At 39.4% G+C, this 20,800-nt stretch overlaps 2 protein-coding genes and 5 pseudogenes across 7 annotated transcripts; 6 read left to right on the forward strand and 1 right to left on the reverse strand.

Annotated features, from left to right (window-relative positions):
• The first annotated feature begins 5,362 nt into the window (after positions 1–5,362).
• Positions 5,363–5,626, forward strand: Bm18409 (annotated as a pseudogene). The gene has a single exon. A coding segment is annotated over exon 1 (264 nt).
• Positions 5,468–9,903, forward strand: Bm11567 (cytosol aminopeptidase, putative; the record flags this gene model as incomplete). Its single annotated transcript, XM_043082956.1, has 6 exons — positions 5,468–5,670; positions 6,113–6,225; positions 6,691–6,814; positions 6,893–7,099; positions 9,418–9,504; positions 9,792–9,903. The coding sequence occupies 6 exons, from the start codon at positions 5,468–5,470 to the stop codon at positions 9,901–9,903; spliced, it is 846 nt and encodes a 281-aa protein (XP_042938890.1).
• Bm18411 lies at positions 5,762–5,899 on the reverse strand (annotated as a pseudogene). Its single transcript has one exon. A coding segment is annotated over exon 1 (138 nt).
• Bm18412 lies at positions 5,901–6,299 on the forward strand (annotated as a pseudogene). Its single transcript has one exon. A coding segment is annotated over exon 1 (399 nt).
• On the forward strand, positions 6,672–6,809 carry Bm18413 (annotated as a pseudogene). The gene has a single exon. A coding segment is annotated over exon 1 (138 nt).
• Bm18414 lies at positions 6,897–7,064 on the forward strand (annotated as a pseudogene). Its single transcript has one exon. A coding segment is annotated over exon 1 (168 nt).
• Positions 9,904–11,088: 1,185 nt separating the features above from the next.
• On the forward strand, positions 11,089–15,322 carry Bm17175 (Uncharacterized protein; the record flags this gene model as incomplete). The annotated part of the gene is made up of 5 exons (XM_043082957.1): positions 11,089–11,243; positions 11,531–11,589; positions 11,824–11,878; positions 12,372–12,466; positions 14,280–15,322. 5 exons carry the CDS (start codon positions 11,089–11,091, stop codon positions 15,320–15,322), a joined length of 1,407 nt encoding a protein of 468 aa, XP_042938891.1.
• Positions 15,323–20,800: the final 5,478 nt, after the last annotated feature.

Raw genomic sequence — 20,800 nt, forward strand, 5'->3', positions numbered from 1 at the left:
CTAAGCCACAAGTTATGTTCAGACTGATTCCCAAATTTGACGACAATTTAGGCCAAGTTCAAGTATCTGTTTAGGAGTCATTTCAAGTGCCAGTATCACATTCAAGCCAAATATACATTACACACAATCATTTATAACTACTACTGGGTGTATATGTGTATTACTTATATAATATTTCTGTCTCGTAATGACCACAAAGTGAAAGTGATATATAATACACTTAACAATTTGACATTGAATTTTTCGATCAAATGTAAATATCTCATCAAATTTTATGATAGATAAATCTGATTCAAAAAAGGATCTAAAAACAAAAAAATTATTCATTAATGCATTTTACATAGCAGTCAATCAATCGGTTAATGGGTTAATAAAATATTACATATATATATATAAAATTTTCGACTTCAAATTTTAGTATTTAACCGACGGAACTGACATTTGCAATAAATATGACAAAAATAAATTAAATACCTAATTTATCTCTCTATTAAAATATTAAAGAAGCTAAGATGGCCTTTCGTTTTAGTAAAGTTATTTAAACTTTAAATAATAATGATGGCATAGATGAAAGGAAAATAATTAAGAAATTATAATTGATATTGATGACCACAGATGATAGGATGGCCTCATAAGTAATTTTTCTGGTACTTATTAAGATATGTCACTTTAAATTAAAAATCTTTTAAAATTATTAAGAATGTTGTTAATCAGTTAGCCGAAATGAATACAAATAGTAATTGTATGTTTGACGATAGCAATTGTTTCATTTTCAAACTGTAGTAATTTAATCCTTTTTGTACATATATAATAACTGCACACTTACCATATTTAATTAAAATTATTCTCATTTTTTTCAATTTAATTTTAAATCAAGAAGTGAAATTCAGCAAATGAAATGATAAAAGTAGCATATAATTAACAGATGAGGTAATTAATAATAAATAATCAGTAAATGAAATAATCAACCATATCATGACATTTTGAATGACATCTTGAAATATTTGTTTATTCCTCATACAAATTACAGTAACCCTCTGTTCCATTTCGTGATAAATTTTGTAAAGGGGTGAAAATTATTCAATTGATCATTTGATTCCCAATGTAAACAGGTGGCACATCGTAGCAAGCAATAATAATATCATTAATCTAATAATATAGTTCATATTCATTTCTCTCAATTGCCTATTTTAATTCTTCTAACGAAAAAAAAAAAAAAAAAAAAAAACGAAGACATGAAAAATATTAAAATTATTGCACCAATTAATCAACGATAAATTAATTATCGCAAATAAACAATTTTTGCCAAAACAGTCGCTTATTCCTTATTCTTTTTCCTTCTTTTTTCTTCGCCCAGTAAAATTATATTAATAAAAAAACTTACCAAGAAAAAAAAATATAAATAAAATTGTGCAAAATTTTCAAATGTTTCATAAATTTAAAAAAAGATTGTCTTTTACTATTTTCATCTTTTTTCCTCTCTCTCTCTCTCTCTCTCTCTCTCTCTCTCTCTTGCCTTGCTTTATACACTGTTTGAAATAAAGGAAAATACCAGAAGGAAAAAGCATAAAGTATTTAAATAAATGGAAAAGAAATTCAACAAATAATATAACTATACAATGAACCAGTCTTTAAAATGTTTAATGTTAGCAATCAATTATTTACCTATCTGCAGTGCATTATAAAAATAATTGAAATTTCAGTTAAAATCGAATTGAAAATGAGGAAGAAAAAGTAGTTGAAAAGGTTTGTTAAAATTTAAAAGAAAAAAGCAAGAGAAAAAATATTTGCTATAATTTAAAAAAAGAAAAAAAAAATAATGTATTATCTGTTATTACAAGTAAGTTACTGAAAGATCTGTCTGTTCAATTTTAGATTACAATAATTTACAATCGGTAATAATTTCCCAATTTTAATCTCTCCATTTCGGTATTTCAAAATGTTATCAATAATGGAAAGCTTTTTGCTTACTTATCCTTTTTTTTAGGATATAAAAAAATAAAGAAAGAAATTTCAATTGATAAAAAATTTTTATACGAAATATGAAATAATTTAGATCCATTAATTCTAAAAAAAAATCAGCACATTTTTCTCATTTTGTTTATTATTTAAAATTTCTTCCTTTCCTTCCTTCTTTTTTGATTGCTCTTATAATAAATTTGATTTTTGAATTACTTGAAAAGCATCAGCGATATTCAACAAATATTCTGCATTTATTGAATTAATTTTAACTGAATTACAACAATATTCCATAGCTATTTTAAATTATTTGATAATTCATTCATGCATACACATGAAAAAAGAAACTGATGAATCAATTTTGCTTGTGAAAAATACTTTTAATTTCTTTTATTTTTTCCAAAGTATGATTTTGTTCCTGTTAAATGTTAAATCGAAATTATTAAATTATATGCTAAAGTGAGTATTTTATTTTGCTCTGAAATTATTTCAATAATGATCAAGAAAAAAGTTAGATTTTTTTATAGATCTAAAATAAATTGTCTCTTTTTCCACTTTGAAATGAAATGGATTCATAAGTAAATTGAAGGTAATAATAAGAATCGATGAAGTTTTATAATAATAAATAAATGATAAACAAACGCTTTGAGAGCATCTTTTTTTAAACGAAGCAGAAAAAAATATTGAATTTGCTTTTTAATAATAGCCACAGAAATCTTGTTTCTGAGATAGAATTACAGTTTTAGAGAAGTTGCATTCTTACAAAAGAATCATTCACCAATTAACATAAATTTAACAATAGAAATAAAAAAAAACTTTAAAACAATTAAAATGATTTTGTCTTTTCAATCAAAGAATCACAGCAACATATGAGCAAAAGTAATTTTAATATAAATATTTTTTTGATGAAAAAAGTTTTTTTTTGTTCTCTATTTAAATATGATAGAACATTACTATATATTTTTATTTTTTTTTAATATTTTATTTTAATATTTTTTATTTTTAATGTTTTTTTGCCACTTTTTTATGCTAAAAAATTAAAATACTTTAATTTTAACTTTTTAAGTGTTTGAGTAAAACTGAATTATAATCTGGGTATAACTGAATTGTAATCTGTATATAATCTGAGTATAACTGAATTTCGGGGGTTTGCAATCTTCTTCATGTATTCTGTTAGGGATATTTGACAATTAAGGCAAAAAAGAAAGTTTATAAAATTCACTTTAAAGTTTTCTTTCAATGTACAAATTTAATGGAAATTGCTTTTAGGCCAATTTTAATTTATTTTTAATATTGAAATTAATTTTAATTGCAGATTTAAATTCGACAGTTTCCAAGAGCTTTTCTGTCAATTTAATGCTGAAACAATTTTTAAAATGCTAAATTGTGTTTTAATTAAATGCCAACAATGTTATGAAAATTTAATTCATTGAAAAATAAATATATTTTGGACTTAATTGATTATTTTTATTTGCATTCCCCTTGATCTTCACACATTCTCTTGGGGATATTTGAAATTTATGGAGAAAAGAAACTTTACAAAATTTAGTGATTTTAATTTATTTTTGACTTTGAAAATAATTGCAGATTTAAATATGGATCAATAGAAAAGTTCACTTTTGAACTTTATTGGCTATATTATTTGCATTCTCCTGATCTTCATATGTTCTGTTTGGGATATTTGACCATTTATGCAAATAAGAAACTTTATAAAATTCACTTTAAGATATTCTTTTAATGTACAAATTTAATGAAATTTGCCTTTAGTGCTGATTTTAATTTATTTCTGACATGAAATTAATTTTAATTGCAGATTTAAATTCGACAGTTTGCAAGAGTTTATGTTAATTTATTGCTGAAAAAATTTTTAAATCTGCTAAATTCTGTTTCAGCTAAGTGCCAACAATGTTATAAAAATTTAATTCATTTAAAAATAAAATATATTTTGGACTTATCTGATCATTTTATTTACACTGCTCTTGATCTGCACACATTCTGTTTGGGGTATTTGACATATAATTGCAGAAAAGGAAATTTATAGAATTTTCTGAAGTAATCTTTCAATGTACAAATTTAATGAAATTTGCAGTTAGTGATGATTTTAATTTATTTTTGGTATTGAAATTAATTTTAATTGCAGATCTTAAAAATGAGTTATTTGGAAAGTTCGGGAGTTTCCGAGAGTTTTTTTAACTTAATGCTTGATTTTAATTGTACATTTAAATATGGATCATTAAGAAAGTTCGACAGTTTCCAAGAGTTTCGTATTGATCAGTATATATTCTGGTGGATATTTGAGAATTTAAGCAAAAAAGAAAGTTTATAAAATCCACTTTAGAGTAATATTTCAATGTTGAAGTAAAAAAAAATTTGCAATTATTAGTGATTAAAAATTTTTTTTGGCATTAAAAATAATTTTAATTACAAATTTAAAAATGGATTATTAGGAAAGTTCCAAGATTTTGTTGATTTAATGTTGAAAACATTTTTAAATATGCTCGATTCTACTTTAATTAAATGCCAAAAACGTCAGAAGAAATGTAATTAAATTAAAAATAAATATATTTTATTTCCATTCTCCTGATCTTCATATATAGTAAGGGTGAATTATTAGTAGTTCAGTTATTAGCTAAATGTTGTGATGTTTATAAGTGTGCAATTATATCAGTCACTATGAAATAATAATTAGGATTGGGGATTTATCGAACTAGCCAAGACTTTCATTAGCTAACTGAATGCTTTAATTATTTAATTTCTAACTTTCTTGAGTGAATGAATTGCTCTTACTTATCACTGTCTGTTAAGTATAATGTTTCTTACATTTAACTTCTTTATTAGTCATTCTAGTTATTCAAATGTATTTTTTTAATGATGAACACCGATGTGTGTGCCAGCTCGCTCGTTAAACCTTCTGCTCATGGCCGCCTGTACGGTACGGTCTCTTCAGATGTGTGTATCCACCCGCTCGCTCGTTAACTCTTTTCCTCATTTCTGCCCTAACCTCACTGAGGCGAGCACAGTGACTACGGTACGGTCTCTTCAGATGTATGTGCCCACCCTCTACGTATGCCTACCCCACCCCCTCATTTCTGCCCTAACCTCATCACTGAAGGCGAACAAAGTGTCTGCCCACCCTCTACGTATGCCTACCCCACCCCCGTCGGTGTATTTACGATATAAAGAAGCCCTAGGAGAAAAAATTAGCATTGAAAAAGGCTTATACCCTGGTGAATATTTAAAGCCAATAGGAGAGGAGCTAGCCAAAAAATACGGCAGAGAGCTTCGAAGATTTGATTGATAACATAAAGCACGCAACTTCAGCTCAGCTAACTTTGCTAAAGATGGAAGCTATAGATCTGAGTGGTAAAAAATATCACCATGTAGCGGTAAACGAAGTGTATGTCTCACTGAACCACCTAACGTTTTGTACCCAGAGTCCTATGCTGACTGTATAAAAAGCGAACTTACTAAATTTGGTCTTGAAATTGAAGTGCTTGATAAAAAGCAGATGGAAAAGAAGAAAATGGGAGCTTTGCTTGGAGTAGCACAAGGAAGTAGTAAAGAGCCTAAGTTGGTAGTAATAAGGTGGAATGGAGCTTCTAAAGAACAAAAACCGATAGCTTTTGTGGGTAAAGGTATAACATTTGATACTGGTGGAGTATCGCTTAACTTGGCTTTAGCGATAGGAAAAGATATTGAGTATTGTGCAGTGTCAGTTCACTCTTCAGTGTCATTCCAGCACGTGACACTGGAATCTAGAGAAAAAGAAACCTGGATCCCACTGTCAAGAACTGGGATGACAGAGTGATGTCAATTTCTTATGTGACCAGGAGTGATTGCCTAGCTCATGACCAGCATTATAGATTTTCTTTACTATCTCAGATGTTTTTTTATTTATGCGTTCACCAAGAAGAAAAAATGTTGCTTTTGCTTTATAGTGAGGTTTATACTCCATATCGCCAGCAATTTTCAACGATAAAATAATAGCACCATTTTCAAACGGTGAACTAATAGCCTTTAATGAAGATGGTAAAAAATTGTGGAGCCAAAAATTGTTCACAAACCTTTTTGATACACCGCTCACAGATATAACTACCACACCAAGAGTATGTGACAACATTTTAATAGCCAAAAATAACTCTTACATTTATAGTATTGACGTAAAATCAGGAAATATTTTATGGTCCAAGCCACTAAAGGTAAAAAGTGTATCAGACATTGAGTCATATTATAGTCCACTTATCCCTGTAAAGGAACAAAAAACAGGTGGTAGAATTTTTATAGTGACTAAAGACAACAAAGTAATTGGCATCGATATACAAAGCGGAGAAGTAGTCTGGAAGAAAATGCAAGCATAAATTACTTTTATTTACGAGTTAATTATCAGAATGGAAGACGTGATCTTACACTTTCTTTTCTCTATGTGATATGGTTAACCCTATAGAACTTTCTGGCCTTATTTTAAATCCCTTATTATTGTTCTTAGGTGCACTGCGTTTTCATGTAGGTAGAATAGTGATTGGATAATAAAACTATTGTTAAAACTGCAATAATTAAGAAGAAGAATGTCCGATAACGCCTTTATTGAAGTTGGTACAGATATATTTCTTGTATCTGTTTTTATCACTATTTCTTTAACAAATTGTCACATGCTCTATGCTAAATTTTAGTTAACGTGCATATTGGAGGTATTAAAAAAGTTGTTTTTGACCATGTTTTTTTCAGTTTTAGGAGTAATTGCAAGTTCAATGGAAAATGTTGCTGTTGAAATTCGTCACTTACAAAGAACTGAGATTGCGGAAATTGCCGAATATTTTTCTACTGGACAGAAAGGAAGCTCTGCCATGCCGCTCAGGTATCAAAGTTTGCCGATGGTGCGATAAATGCGGAAGTGGAAAGTAACCTCTGCAGTCAAGAGGTATATATAATACAGTCCATTTGCTTCACAAATTGGTTCAGGGTTAACAGGTGTTCTATATGTGCTTGATGAACCATCAATAGGCCTTCATCAATGTGATAATGATCGATTAATTGCCACACTTAAAAACCTGAGAGATATGGGAAACACCGTAATCGTTGTTGAGCATGATGAAGATACAATAATGAACAAGTATTTCATGAATTTTATCAACATCAAGTGGTTTGTTTTCAACAACAAATGTTGGCATTGATATAAATACGTAATTATTTAGTAAGTTAAATGTTTGTATTATGATGATACGCTGTGAGAAAATTAAACCTTTTGAAGAATTTAAGTTCTTTTCAATGTTTTCTTTATTAATTGCTAATTTATCTATCAAATCCGTTTCAATTTAGTGCTTACTGTTCTTTCTGTTCCTTGACAGATGTTTTTATCTTTGCTGATTAATGTGAATTCAATATCCTCCTTTGCACAGAAAAATTAGTGTCGGCTTCAACTTTCTTCTGCGCTTTCTCCAGTGCTTTATTGATCCATGGGTGATAACATTATCCGCCACTTGTCTGTGCATCGTACGATAAGAAATTTACGCTAATTAAGCATTGGTTCTAAGAAATGCAAAGAATGATAAAACAATACCACAAAAAGCACGGGATAAAGCTAAAGAATTAAAAGAAAAGTAGAGATAATAGAAATAGCCAAGAATCTGTTCAAAGCAGGAATTTCTATTAACATTATCTAGAGAACAATATTAAAGCTAAAACCAAAACAGCAGTCGGAATCACTAGAAAGACCACGCCAATATATTATGTAAACGACAAACCGCACATTGGTCACGCATATACCTCCCTCATCTGTGATGTTACAGCTAGGTGGCGTATTTTATAATCTTAACGGTGTTTGTTGTACTAACCAACAAAAGGATTTGGAGCAAGCTCTATAAAAAGAGAAAATAGAGTTTTTTTGTATCCATTGACACTCACTTTCATACCTTATTTACTCTATAAATATATGATAATATAGGAATTATGAAATTTCAACTAGTTACGCATTTTCAACCAGCTGGAGATCAACCGCAGGGCAACGCTTGAGCTAGCACTTTCGCATTCTCCACAACTCTTTTGATATAGGCTTTTAACTCTGGCGCCAATGCCTCTTTAAATGCAACAGCTTTTGCAGCTATCACATGCATAAGCGGCACTTAGCATTATTGATCAGCTCTTTCACTGCCTAGAAGCTTAACCCCTCCTTCAATTTGTACTTGCCTAAAAAACTCTATCCAGTGAACACCTTTCTTGTCTTTAATCACCATAGCTGGTGATTAACAAAGTCATTCCAACGTCACCTGGTTATGTCCATTCTCAATTAAAAAAATAATGACAAGTTTTAGACTAGGTGTATCTGCTACGCTAAAATATATATTATTAATAACTTCATGCTATAATAATTATTTTAATATAGGCAACACAGAAAACAGCAAGGATAGTGACAAAGTTATCAATGAATCTCTTGCTTTGCACAATATACAACAGCAAATAAGTCGGAGCTTTTGCTCTGAGCCATGGAGGCTTGCTATGCATCTGAGATGCCTAATTCTACCTCTTGTTTTGCTAAAACTTTCTTCAGCATTTTTATCATCTTTGTCTAATGAGTTAACATCAGCCCCTGCTTTTTGCCGATATTAAAATTGACTCACTAGAGCCAATACATTTGCTGATATGAAGAATAAGCCTGTACAGCAAAATATATAGCTGCAATGAATAGAGCTTCTTTTGCATAACTTACAACAAACTCAACTTCCTCCTGAGATTCTGGACGCAATCCGTGATTTACTGCTAATGCTATAGGGTAATAAATTCTATTTACTTGATGTATAACGTGCAAAATTTGAATATCCAAAACTTAGTTCTCCAGCCCCATGCGTTAAAATCAGTGATTTTTTTGCATATGATCACTATCATTACAAAAAGCAGGACACCCTTTATTTTTAAATGCTGATCCACACAACACAGGAATGCTTTGACGGTTGCTGATTCTATTATTGTTCCTCAATTGGGGAAAGCCTTATGTTTTTATCACTTCCTGCAGTGAAAAGTGGAAAATAGTAAAACAGCAGAAGAGATAGAGGGGCGATGGTTGTGTAAGTTTTCGTCGAGAAAAATTTGTTGAATTTGGTGGTCCAAATGGTGGTAATGGAGGAAAGGGACTTAGCTTATTCTGAGCAAAGCGTGCATAGCAAAGAGTTTGATAGAAAATTTTGGCAGTTTAAAAAGGATCTGCCTATAATCCATAAATTCTCATTCTAATATTCACATATAAAACACAGATATAAGCTTAATCTACTGTGAATGTTTTGATTTTTTCTTTTTGAGTCTTTATCTTGAAAATAACGGCTAGCAGAACCTAGTTAATTTTTTTGTTAAGGATTAAAAATGATAAGTAAAGAAGATCTACTGGAGTTGATGAAAATAAGGCAAGTAGTTTTTTAGTTCTGCTTTCCCTGTTTTTAAATTACGATGTTTATAAAATTGTAAGCCAAGGCCAGCTCAGGTATCAAAGTTTGCCGATGGTGCGATAAATGCGGAAGTGGCTTTGAGCGAAACGCTTAGAAAGCGTGCCACAAGCTGGTTTGATCAGACTTTAGTAACTAGGACCTGGACGATCCCATTTTCTCTTTTCGATTTTTGGATCTGTAGGTGACATTCTGCTAACGAACAACCATACTGAACGGCAAACACTGGGATCGAACCGCTGACCTTCTGCGTGCAAAACAGATGTTCTACCAGCTGAGCTATACCCCCCACTTAAAGAATAAACTAACCAGAGCTAAAGCACAAGAAGTATTCGTTGTGATGCAGATAAGCTAACACTTTTCCATCTTTTAACACTACAGGTAAAGAATAAAAAACTTCAGGGGAGTGATAACTGAAGTTGAAGCATATATAGGAATGGATGACCCAGCTTGTCATGCAGGCGATTTTTGGCTTATCGTCAATCCAAACTGGTACCTTTGTATCTGCATTTGAACAGCGAGTTAAAAACTTCGATTTACCTGCATTTGGCATACCACACATTCAATATTCACGAATTTACTTTAGAATTAGAAGTTTTAGGTTTATTCATATGTTACTTATTACTGCTTTAATTTGCTGATACTGTCTCTCAAACCGTTGGGCTGAATGGACGGATGTGAATATAATGATTATTAATATATAAAAGTCATAGCGAACAGACTTGAAGCGGGCCCTAACCTCATCACTGAAAGCGAACAAAGTGTCTGCCCACCCGTTCGCTCCTCACACGCACACACCCCAACACTGAACCCCCAATTCACCCAGTCGATTATCACTGTACTCTCCTAGGCCTATACAGTCTTTTCTAAAAAACACAGGACTTCCTTTGTCCTTGTGCGCACATATATATAGCCACATCCTCGTCATCAGGTCATTCGTGGAGCAATCGGGTCTGTCGAGCGTTCAGATATTTGTTTTAGTACTTTCCCATAATTCTTTTCATATTGCGTTTTAGGGGAAAGTTTTTTTCTCTTTTTTAAGTTATACTTTTTCTTTTGGTTAAATTGTTATTATATTTTTAAGTCATCTTTTTCAAGTAAATTACTCTTAAAGCGTAAGGTCATCGAAGTTGGATTTGGTTGAGAAATGGATGAATGTAGATGTACTAAAATTTGAATTTCGTTATATCTTGATTCGGCTTCACTTTTTTTCTAATTTTTCATTAGCTAATTGAATGTTTCTTGGGACGGTTTTTGGCCAATTTCTATTTTTGTTATATTGTTACAGCTTATCGTTGTCGTGAAGAAAATCATTTATTGAAGAATTCGTTGCGATAACCTAGTAACTTATTTAGTGTTGTTGGCAATGTTGGCGAACTGTTATTGGCAATTAGATCATCAAGGAAGATCTCGAAAAGAAGGAGGTTAGTCCATTTTTCATCTTTATGTTTAGCCTTTTTCCTTAGCTTTTTATTTTATGGTTTTCTGTACTTTTTTTATTATCTTTAGCTTGCATTTATGAATGAAATGTGTTATCATTCCGCCTGTGTATGGTATTGTTCTTTGGACAGACGGGGTTAATTAGTATTGATGACGGATGAGCTTAATTAGCGTTGATAACGGATGAGCTTGATTAGCAGCTTTTCTTTTTAAGTAGTTTTACTTATACATGTATGTGTATTTTGTAGTGATGAAGGGGATGTGTGTGCCCAGCCACTCTGTGCGCCCACCGGCCCGCTTTTGCCCTTTTCGGTATACCCTCATTGAGGGCGAACGGAAGTGCCTGTACAGTACGGTTTCTTTTGATGTCACAACCCCAACTCACCCAATCGATTGGTTCTATACTCCCTTAGGGTCTATACAGTCCTTTTAAAAATGACCCGCGCCCTCCTGTACATTTCCCTCTTAACCTTATTGGGACAAAGGACTTCTTTGTCCATGTGTGCACACAGACAAAGGCGCAGACGGGGTGGCACACATATCGCCACATCCTCATCATTTAGTCATTCGTGAGCAGTCGGACCTGTCGAGCGGTTGGAGATTTTATTACTTCCTAGTACCTTCATTTAAGTGGGTTTGTAGGAGCAAAGTTTATTTTTTTTAAATTATCAATTATTAAACTTGCACTGTATTATTTGCAGGAAACCTAATGGAAGGAACGAAGAACATGGAACTTCCATTTGGTTTCAACTGCGTAAAGGTATAGGCTTAGGCTTAGGCTTAGGCTTAGGCTTAGGCTTAGGCTTAGGCTTAGGCTTAGGCTTAGGCTTAGGCTTAGGCTTAGGCTTAGGCTTAGGCTTAGGCTTAGGCTTAGGCTTAGCTTAGGCTTAGGCTTAGGCTTTTAGGCTTAGGCTTAGGCTTAGGCTTAGGCTTACTTAGGCTTAGGCTTAGGCTTAGGCTTAGGCTTAGGCTTAGGCTTAGGCTTAGTGCTTAGGCTTAGGCTTAGGCTTAGGCTTAGGCTTAGGCTTAGGCTTAGGCATTAGGCTTAGGTAGGCTTAGGCTTAGGCTTAGGCTTAGGCTTAGGCTTAGGCTTAGGCTTAGGCTTAGGCTTAGCTTAGGCTTAGGCTTAGGCTTAGAGCTTAGGCTTAGGCTTAGGCTTAGGCTTAGGCTTAGGCTTAGGCTTAGGCTTAGGCTTAGGCTTAGGCTTAGGCTTAGGCTTAGGCTTAGGCTTAGGCTTAGGCTTAGGCTTAGCTTAGGCTTAGGCTTAGGCTTAGGCTTAGGCTTAGGCTTAGGCTTACAGGCTTAGGCTTAGGCTTAGCTTAGGCTTAGGCTTAGGCTTAGGCTTAGGCTTAGGCTTAGGCTTAGGCTTAGGCTTAGGCTTAGCTTAGGCTTAGGCTTAGGCTTAGGCTTAGGCTTAGGCTTAGGCTTAGGCTTAGGCTTAGGCTTAGGCTTAGCTTAGCTTAGGCTTAGGCTTAGGCTTAGGCTTAGGCTTAGGCTTAGGCTTAGGCTTAGGCTTAGGCTTAGGCTTAGGCTTAGGCTTAGGCTTAGCTTAGGCTTAGGCTTAGGCTTAGGCTTAGGCTTAGGCTTAGGCTTAGGCTTAGGCTTAGGCTTAGGCTTAGGCTTAGGCTTAGGCTTAGGTAGGCTTAGGCTTAGGCTTAGGCTTAGGCTTAGGCTTAGGGTTTAGGCTAGGCTTAGGCTTAGGCTTAGGCTTAGGCTTAGGCTTAGGCTTAGGCTAGGCTTAGGCTTAGGCTTAGGCTTAGGCTTAGGCTTAGGCTTAGGCTTAGGCTTAGGCCTTAGGCTTAGGCTTAGGCTTAGGCTTAGGCTTAGGCTTAGGCTTAGGCTTAGGCTTAGGCTTAGGCTTAGGCTTAGGCTTAGGCTTAGGCTTAGGCTTAGGCTTAGGCTTAGGCTTAGGCTTAGGCTTAGGCTTAGGCTTAGGCTTAGGCTTAGGCTTAGGCTTAGGCTTAGGCTTAGGCTTAGGCTTAGGCTTAGGCTTAGGCTTAGGCTTAGGCTTAGGCTTAGGCTTAGGCTTAGGCTTAGGCTTAGGCTTAGGCTTAGGCTTAGGCTTAGGCTTAGGCTTAGCTTAGGCTTAGGCTTAGGCTTAGGCTTAGGCTTAGGCTTAGGCTTAGGCTTAGGCTTAGGCTTAGGCTTAGGCTTAGGCTTAGGCTTAGGCTTAGGCTTAGGCTTAGGCTTAGGCTTAGGCTTAGGCTTAGGCTTAGGCTTAGGCTTAGGCTTAGGCTTAGGCTTAGGCTTAGGCTTAGGCTTAGGCTTAGGCTTAGGCTTAGGCTTAGGCTTAGGCTTAGGCTTAGGCTTAGGCTTAGGCTTAGGCTTAGGCTTAGGCTTAGGCTTAGGCTTAGGCTTAGGCTTAGGCTTAGGCTTAGGCTTAGGCTTAGGCTTAGGCTTAGGCTTAGGCTTAGGCTTAGGCTTAGGCTTAGCTTAGGCTTAGGCTTAGGCTTAGGCTTAGGCTTAGGCTTAGGCTTAGGCTTAGGCTTAGGCTTAGGCTTAGGCTTAGGCTTAGGCTTAGGCTTAGGCTTAGGCTTAGGCTTAGGCTTAGGCTTAGGCTTAGGCTTAGGCTTAGGCTTAGGCTTAGGCTTAGGCTTAGGCTTAGGCTTAGGCTTAGGCTTAGGCTTAGGCTTAGGCTTAGGCTTAGGCTTAGGCTTAGGCTTAGGCTTAGGCTTAGGCTTAGGCTTAGGCTTAGGCTTAGGCTTAGGCTTAGGCTTAGGCTTAGGCTTAGGCTTAGGCTTAGGCTTAGGCTTAGGCTTAGGCTTAGGCTTAGGCTTAGGCTTAGGCTTAGGCTTAGGCTTAGGCTTAGGCTTAGGCTTAGGCTTAGGCTTAGGCTTAGGCTTAGGCTTAGGCTTAGGCTTAGGCTTAGGCTTAGGCTTAGGCTTAGGCTTAGGCTTAGGCTTAGGCTTAGGCTTAGGCTTAGGCTTAGGCTTAGGCTTAGGCTTAGGCTTAGGCTTAGGCTTAGGCTTAGGCTTAGGCTTAGGCTTAGGCTTAGGCTTAGGCTTAGGCTTAGGCTTAGGCTTAGGCTTAGGCTTAGGCTTAGGCTTAGGCTTAGGCTTAGGCTTAGGCTTAGGCTTAGGCTTAGGCTTAGGCTTAGGCTTAGGCTTAGGCTTAGGCTTAGGCTTAGGCTTAGGCTTAGGCTTAGGCTTAGGCTTAGGCTTAGGCTTAGGCTTAGGCTTAGGCTTAGGCTTAGGCTTAGGCTTAGGCTTAGGCTTAGGCTTAGGCTTAGGCTTAGGCTTAGGCTTAGGCTTAGGCTTAGGCTTAGGCTTAGGCTTAGGCTTAGGCTTAGGCTTAGGCTTAGGCTTAGGCTTAGGCTTAGGCTTAGGCTTAGGCTTAGGCTTAGGCTTAGGCTTAGGCTTAGGCTTAGGCTTAGGCTTAGGCTTAGGCTTAGGCTTAGGCTTAGGCTTAGGCTTAGGCTTAGGCTTAGGCTTAGGCTTAGGCTTAGCTTAGGCTTAGGCTTAGGCTTAGGCTTAGGCTTAGGCTTAGGCTTAGGCTTAGGCTTAGGCTTAGGCTTAGGCTTAGGCTTAGGCTTAGGCTTAGGCTTAGGCTTAGGCTTAGGCTTAGGCTTAGGCTTAGGCTTAGGCTTAGGCTTAGGCTTAGGCTTAGGCTTAGGCTTAGGCTTAGGCTTAGGCTTAGGCTTAGGCTTAGGCTTAGGCTTAGGCTTAGGCTTAGGCTTAGGCTTAGGCTTAGGCTTAGGCTTAGGCTTAGGCTTAGGCTTAGGCTTAGGCTTAGGCTTAGGCTTAGGCTTAGGCTTAGGCTTAGGCTTAGGCTTAGGCTTAGGCTTAGGCTTAGGCTTAGGCTTAGGCTTAGGCTTAGGCTTAGGCTTAGGCTTAGGCTTAGGCTTAGGCTTAGGCTTAGGCTTAGGCTTAGGCTTAGGCTTAGGCTTAGGCTTAGGCTTAGGCTTAGGCTTAGGCTTAGGCTTAGGCTTAGCCTTAGGCTTAGGCTTAGGCTTAGGCTTAGGCTTAGGCTTAGGCTTAGGCTTAGGCTTAGGCTTAGGCTTAGGCTTAGGCTTAGGCTTAGGCTTAGGCTTAGGCTTAGGCTTAGGCTTAGGCTTAGGCTTAGGCTTAGGCTTAGGCTTAGGCTTAGGCTTAGGCTTAGGCTTAGGCTTAGGCTTAGGCTTAGGCTTAGGCTTAGGCTTAGGCTTAGGCTTAGGCTTAGGCTTAGGCTTAGGCTTAGGCTTAGGCTTAGGCTTAGGCTTAGGCTTAGGCTTAGGCTTAGGCTTAGGCTTAGGCTTAGGCTTAGGCTTAGGCTTAGGCTTAGGCTTAGGCTTAGGCTTAGGCTTAGGCTTAGGCTTAGGCTTAGGCTTAGGCTTAGGCTTAGGCTTAGGCTTAGGCTTAGGCTTAGGCTTAGGCTTAGGCTTAGGCTTAGGCTTAGGCTTAGGCTTAGGCTTAGGCTTAGGCTTAGGCTTAGGCTTAGGCTTAGGCTTAGGCTTAGGCTTAGGCTTAGGCTTAGGCTTAGGCTTAGGCTTAGGCTTAGGCTTAGGCTTAGCTTAGGCTTAGGCTTAGGCTTAGGCTTAGGCTTAGGCTTAGGCTTAGGCTTAGGCTTAGGCTTAGGCTTAGGCTTAGGCTTAGGCTTAGGCTTAGGCTTAGGCTTAGGCTTAGGCTTAGGCTTAGGCTTAGGCTTAGGCTTAGGCTTAGGCTTAGGCTTAGGCTTAGGCTTAGGCTTAGGCTTAGGCTTAGGCTTAGGCTTAGGCTTAGGCTTAGGCTTAGGCTTAGGCTTAGGCTTAGGCTTAGGCTTAGGCTTAGGCTTAGGCTTAGGCTTAGGCTTAGGCTTAGGCTTAGGCTTAGGCTTAGGCTTAGGCTTAGGCTTAGGCTTAGGCTTAGGCTTAGGCTTAGGCTTAGGCTTAGGCTTAGGCTTAGGCTTAGGCTTAGGCTTAGGCTTAGGCTTAGGCTTAGGCTTAGGCTTAGGCTTAGGCTTAGGCTTAGGCTTAGGCTTAGGCTTAGGCTTAGGCTTAGCTTAGGCTTAGGCTTAGGCTTAGGCTTAGGCTTAGGCTTAGGCTTAGGCTTAGGCTTAGGCTTAGGCTTAGGCTTAGGCTTAGGCTTAGGCTTAGGCTTAGGCTTAGGCTTAGGCTTAGGCTTAGGCTTAGGCTTAGGCTTAGGCTTAGGCTTAGGCTTAGGCTTAGGCTTAGGCTTAGGCTTAGGCTTAGGCTTAGGCTTAGGCTTAGGCTTAGGCTTAGGCTTAGGCTTAGGCTTAGGCTTAGGCTTAGGCTTAGGCTTAGGCTTAGGCTTAGGCTTAGGCTTAGGCTTAGGCTTAGGCTTAGGCTTAGGCTTAGGCTTAGGCTTAGGCTTAGGCTTAGGCTTAGGCTTAGGCTTAGGCTTAGGCTTAGGCTTAGGCTTAGGCTTAGGCTTAGGCTTAGGCTTAGGCTTAGGCTTAGGCTTAGGCTTAGGCTTAGGCTTAGGCTTAGGCTTAGGCTTAGGCTTAGGCTTAGGCTTAGGCTTAGGCTTAGGCTTAGGCTTAGGCTTAGGCTTAGGCTTAGGCTTAGGCTTAGGCTTAGGCTTAGGCTTAGGCTTAGGCTTAGGCTTAGGCTTAGGCTTAGCTTAGGCTTAGGCTTAGGCTTAGGCTTAGGCTTAGGCTTAGGCTTAGGCTTAGGCTTAGGCTTAGGCTTAGGCTTAGGCTTAGGCTTAGGCTTAGGCTTAGGCTTAGGCTTAGGCTTAGGCTTAGGCTTAGGCTTAGGCTTAGGCTTAGGCTTAGGCTTAGGCTTAGGCTTAGGCTTAGGCTTAGGCTTAGGCTTAGGCTTATAGGCTTAGGCTTAGGCTTAGGCTTAGGCTTAGGCTTAGGCTTAGGCTTAGGCTTAGGCTTAGGCTTAGGCTTAGGCTTAGGCTTAGGCTTAGCTTAGGCTTAGGCTTAGGCTTAGGCTTAGGCTTAGGCTTAGGCTTAGGCTTAGGCTTAGCTTAGGCTTAGGCTTAGGCTTAGGCTTAGGCTTAGGCTTAGGCTTAGGCTTAGGCTTAGGCTTAGGCTTAGGCTTAGGCTTAGGCTTAGGCTTAGGCTTAGGCTTAGGCTTAGGCTTAGGCTTAGGCTTAGGCTTAGGCTTAGGCTTAGGCTTAGGCTTAGGCTTAGGCTTAGGCTTAGGCTTAGGCTTAGGCTTAGGCTTAGGCTTAGGCTTAGGCTTAGGCTTAGGCTTAGGCTTAGGCTTAGGCTTAGGCTTAGGCTTAGGCTTAGGCTTAGGCTTAGGCTTAGGCTTAGGCTTAGGCTTAGGCTTAGGCTTAGGCTTAGGCTTAGGCTTAGGCTTAGGCTTAGGCTTAGGCTTAGGCTTAGGCTTAGGCTTAGGCTTAGGCTTAGGCTTAGGCTTAGGCTTAGGCTTAGGCTTAGGCTTAGGCTTAGGCTTAGGCTTAGGCTTAGGCTTAGGCTTAGGCTTAGGCTTAGGCTTAGGCTTAGGCTTAGGCTTAGGCTTAGGCTTAGGCTTAGGCTTAGGCTTAGGCTTAGGCTTAGGCTTAGGCTTAGGCTTAGCTTAGCTTAGGCTTAGGCTTAGGCTTAGGCTTAGCTTAGGCTTAGGCTTAGGCTTAGGCTTAGGCTTAGCTTAGGCTTAGGCTTAGGCTTAGGCTTAGGCTTAGGCTTAGGCTTAGGCTTAGGCTTAGGTTAGGCTTAGGCTTAGGCTTAGGCTTAGGCTTAGGCTTAGGCTTAGGCTTAGGCTTAGGCTTAGGCTTAGGCTTAGGCTTAGGCTTAGGCTTAGGCTTAGGCTTAGGCTTAGCTTAGGCTTAGGCTTAGGCTTAGGCTTAGGCTTAGGCTTAGGCTTAGGCTTAGGCTTAGGCTTAGGCTTAGGCTTAGGCTTAGGCTTAGGCTTAGGCTTAGCTTAGGCTTAGGCTTAGGCTTAGCTTAGGCTTAGGCTTAGGCTTAGGCTTAGGCTTAGGCTTAGGCTTAGGCTTAGGCTTAGGCTTAGGCTTAGGCTTAGGCTTAGGCTTAGCTTAGGCTTAGGCTTAGGCTTAGGCTTAGGCTTAGGCTTAGGCTTAGGCTTAGGCTTAGGCTTAGGCTTAGGCTTAGGCTTAGGCTTTAGGCTTAGGCTTAGGCTTAGGCTTAGGCTTAGCTTAGGCTTAGGCTTAGGCTTAGGCTTAGGCTTAGGCTTAGGCTTAGGCTTAGGCTTAGCTTAGGCTTAGGCTTAGGCTTAGGCTTAGGCTTAGGCTTAGGCTTTAGGCTTAGGCTTAGGCTTAGGCTTAGGCTTAGGCTTAGGCTTAGGCTTAGGCTTAGGCTTAGGCTTAGGCTTAGGCTTAGGCTTAGGCTTAGGCTTAGGCTTAGGCTTAGCTTAGGCTTAGGCTTAGGCTTAGCTTAGGCTTAGGCTTAGCTTAGGCTTAGCTTAGGCTTTTAGGCTTAGGCTTAGGCTTAGGCTTAGGCTTAGGCTTAGGCTTAGGCTTAGCTTAGGCTTAGGCTTAGGCTTAGGCTTAGGCTTAGGCTTAGGCTTAGCTTAGGCTTAGGCTTAGGCTTAGGCTTAGGCTTAGGCTTAGGCTTAGCTTAGGCTTAGGCTTAGGCTTAGGCTTAGGCTTAGGCTTAGGCTTAGGCTTAGGCTTAGGCTTAGGCTTAGGCTTAGGCTTAGGCTTAGGCTTAGGCTTAGGCTTAGGCTTAGGCTTAGGCTTAGGCTTAGGCTTAGGCTTAGGCTTAGGCTTAGGCTTAGGCTTAGGCTTAGGCTTAGGCTTAGGCTTAGGCTTAGGCTTAGGCTTAGGCTTAGGCTTAGGCTTAGGCTTAGGCTTAGGCTTAGGCTTAGGCTTAGGCTTAGGCTTAGGCTTAGGCTTAGGCTTAGGCTTAGGCTTAGGCTTAGGCTTAGGCTTAGGCTTTAGGCTTAGCTTAGGCTTAGGCTTAGGCTTAGGCTTAGGCTTAGGCTTAGGCTTAGCTTAGGCTTAGGCTTATAGCTTAGGCTTAGGCTTAGGCTTAGGCTTAGGCTTAGGCTTAGCTTAGGCTTAGGCTTAGGCTTAGGCTTAGGCTTAGGCTTAGGCTTAGGCTTAGGCTTAGGCTTAGGCTTAGGCTTAGGCTTAGGCTTAGGCTTAGGCTTAGGCTTAGGCTTAGGCTTAGGCTTAGGCTTAGGCTTAGGCTTAGGCTTAGGCTTAGGCTTAGGCTTAGGCTTAGGCTTAGGCTTAGGCTTAGGCTTAGCTTAGGCTTAGCTTAGGCTTAGGCTTAGGCTTAGGCTTAGGCTTAGGCTTAGGCTTAGGCTTAGGCTTAGGCTTAGGCTTAGCTTAGGCTTAGGCTTAGGCTTAAGGCTTAGGCTTAGGCTTAGGTTAGGCTTAGGCTTAGGCTTAGGCTTAGGCTTAGGCTTAGGCTTAGGCTTAGGCTTAGGCTTAGGCTTAGGCTTAGGCTTAGGCTTAGCTTTAGGCTTAGGCTTAGGCTTAGGCTTAGCTTAGGCTTAGGCTTAGGCTTAGGCTTAGGCTTAGGCTTAGGCTTAGGCTTAGGCTTAGGCTTAGGCTTAGGCTTAGGCTTAGGCTTAGGCTTAGGCTTAGGCTTAGCTTAGCTTAGCTTAGGCTTAGGCTTAGGCTTAGGCTTAGGTTAGGCTTAGGCTTAGGCTTAGCTTAGGCTTAGGCTTAGGCTTAGGTTAGGCTTAGCTTAGGCTGTAGGCTTAGGCTTAGGCTTAGGCTTAGGCTTAGGCTTAGGCTTAGGCTTAGGCTTAGGCTTAGGCTTAGGCTTTAGGCTTAGCTTAGGCTTAGGCTTAGGCTTAGGCTTAGGCTTAGGCTTAGGCTTAGGCTTAGGCTTAGCTTAGGCTTAGGCTTAGGCTTAGGCTTAGGCTTAGGCTTAGGCTTAGCTTAGGCTTAGGCTTAGGTTAGGCTTAGGCTTAGGCTTAGGCTTAGGCTTAGGCTTAGGCTTAGGCCTTAGGCTTAGCTTAGCTTAGGCTTAGGCTTAGGCTTAGGCTTAGGCTTAGGCTTAGGCTAGGCTTAGGCTTAGGCTTAGGCTTAGGCTTAGGCTTAGGCTTAGGCTTAGGCTTAGGCTTAGGCTTAGGCTTAGGCTTAGGCTTAGGCTTAGGCTTAGGCTTAGGCTTAGGCTTAGGCTTAGGCTTAGGCTTAGGCTTAGGCTTAGGCTTAGGCTTAGGCTTAGGCTTAGGCTTAGGCTTAGGCTTAGGCTTAGGCTTAGGCTTAGGCTTAGGCTTAGGCTTAGGCTCAGGCTTAGGCTTAGGGCTTAGGCTTAGGCTTAGGCTTAGGCTTAGGCTTAGGCTTAGGCTTAGGCTTAGGCTTAGGCTTAGGGCTTAGCTTAGCTTAGGCTTAGGCTTAGGCTTAGGCTTTAGGCTAGGCTTAGGCTTAGGCTTAGGTTAGGCTTAGGCTTAGGTTAGGCTTAGGCTTAGGCTTAGCTTAGGCTTAGGCTTAGGCTTAGGCTTAGGCTTAGGCTTAGGCTTAGGCTAGGCTTAGGCTTAGGCTTAGGCTTAGGCTTAGGCTTAGCTTAGGCTTAGGCTTAGGCTTAGGCTTAGGCTTAGGCTTAGGCTTAGGCTTACTTAGGCTTAGGCTTAGGCTTAGGCTTAGGCTTAGCTTAGGCTTAGCTTAGGCTTAGGCTTAGGCTTAGGCTTAGGCTTAGGCTTAGGCTTAGGCTTAGGCTTAGGCTTAGGCTTAGGCTTAGGCTTAGGCTTAGGTTAGGCTTAGGCTTTAGGCTTAGGCTTAGGCTTAGGCTTAGGCTTAGGCTTAGGCTTTAGGCTTAGGCTTAGGCTTAGGCACTTAGGCTTAGGCTTAGGCTTAAGGCTTAGGCTAGGCTTAGGCTTAGCTTAGGCTTTAGGCTTAGGGTAGGCTTAGGCTTAGCTATAGGTTAGGCTTAGGCTTAGGCTTAGGCTTAGGCTTAGGCTTAGCTTAGGCTTAGGCTTAGGCTTAGGCTTAGGCTTAGGCTTTAGCTTAGGCTTAGGCTTAGGCTAGGCTTAGGTTAGGCTTAGGTTAGCTTAGTTAGGCTTAGGCTTAGGTTAGGCTTAGCTTAGCTTAGCTTAGGCTTAGGCTTAGGCTTAGGCTTAGCTTAGGCTTAGGCTTTAGGCTTAGGCTTAGGCTTAGGCTTAGGCTTATGCTTAGGCTTAGGCTTAGGCT

The sequence above is a fragment of the Brugia malayi genome, assembly GCF_000002995.4.
Source record: "Brugia malayi strain FR3 genome assembly, contig: Bm_038, whole genome shotgun sequence".
NCBI classification, from domain to species: Eukaryota; Metazoa; Nematoda; class Chromadorea; order Rhabditida; family Onchocercidae; genus Brugia; species Brugia malayi.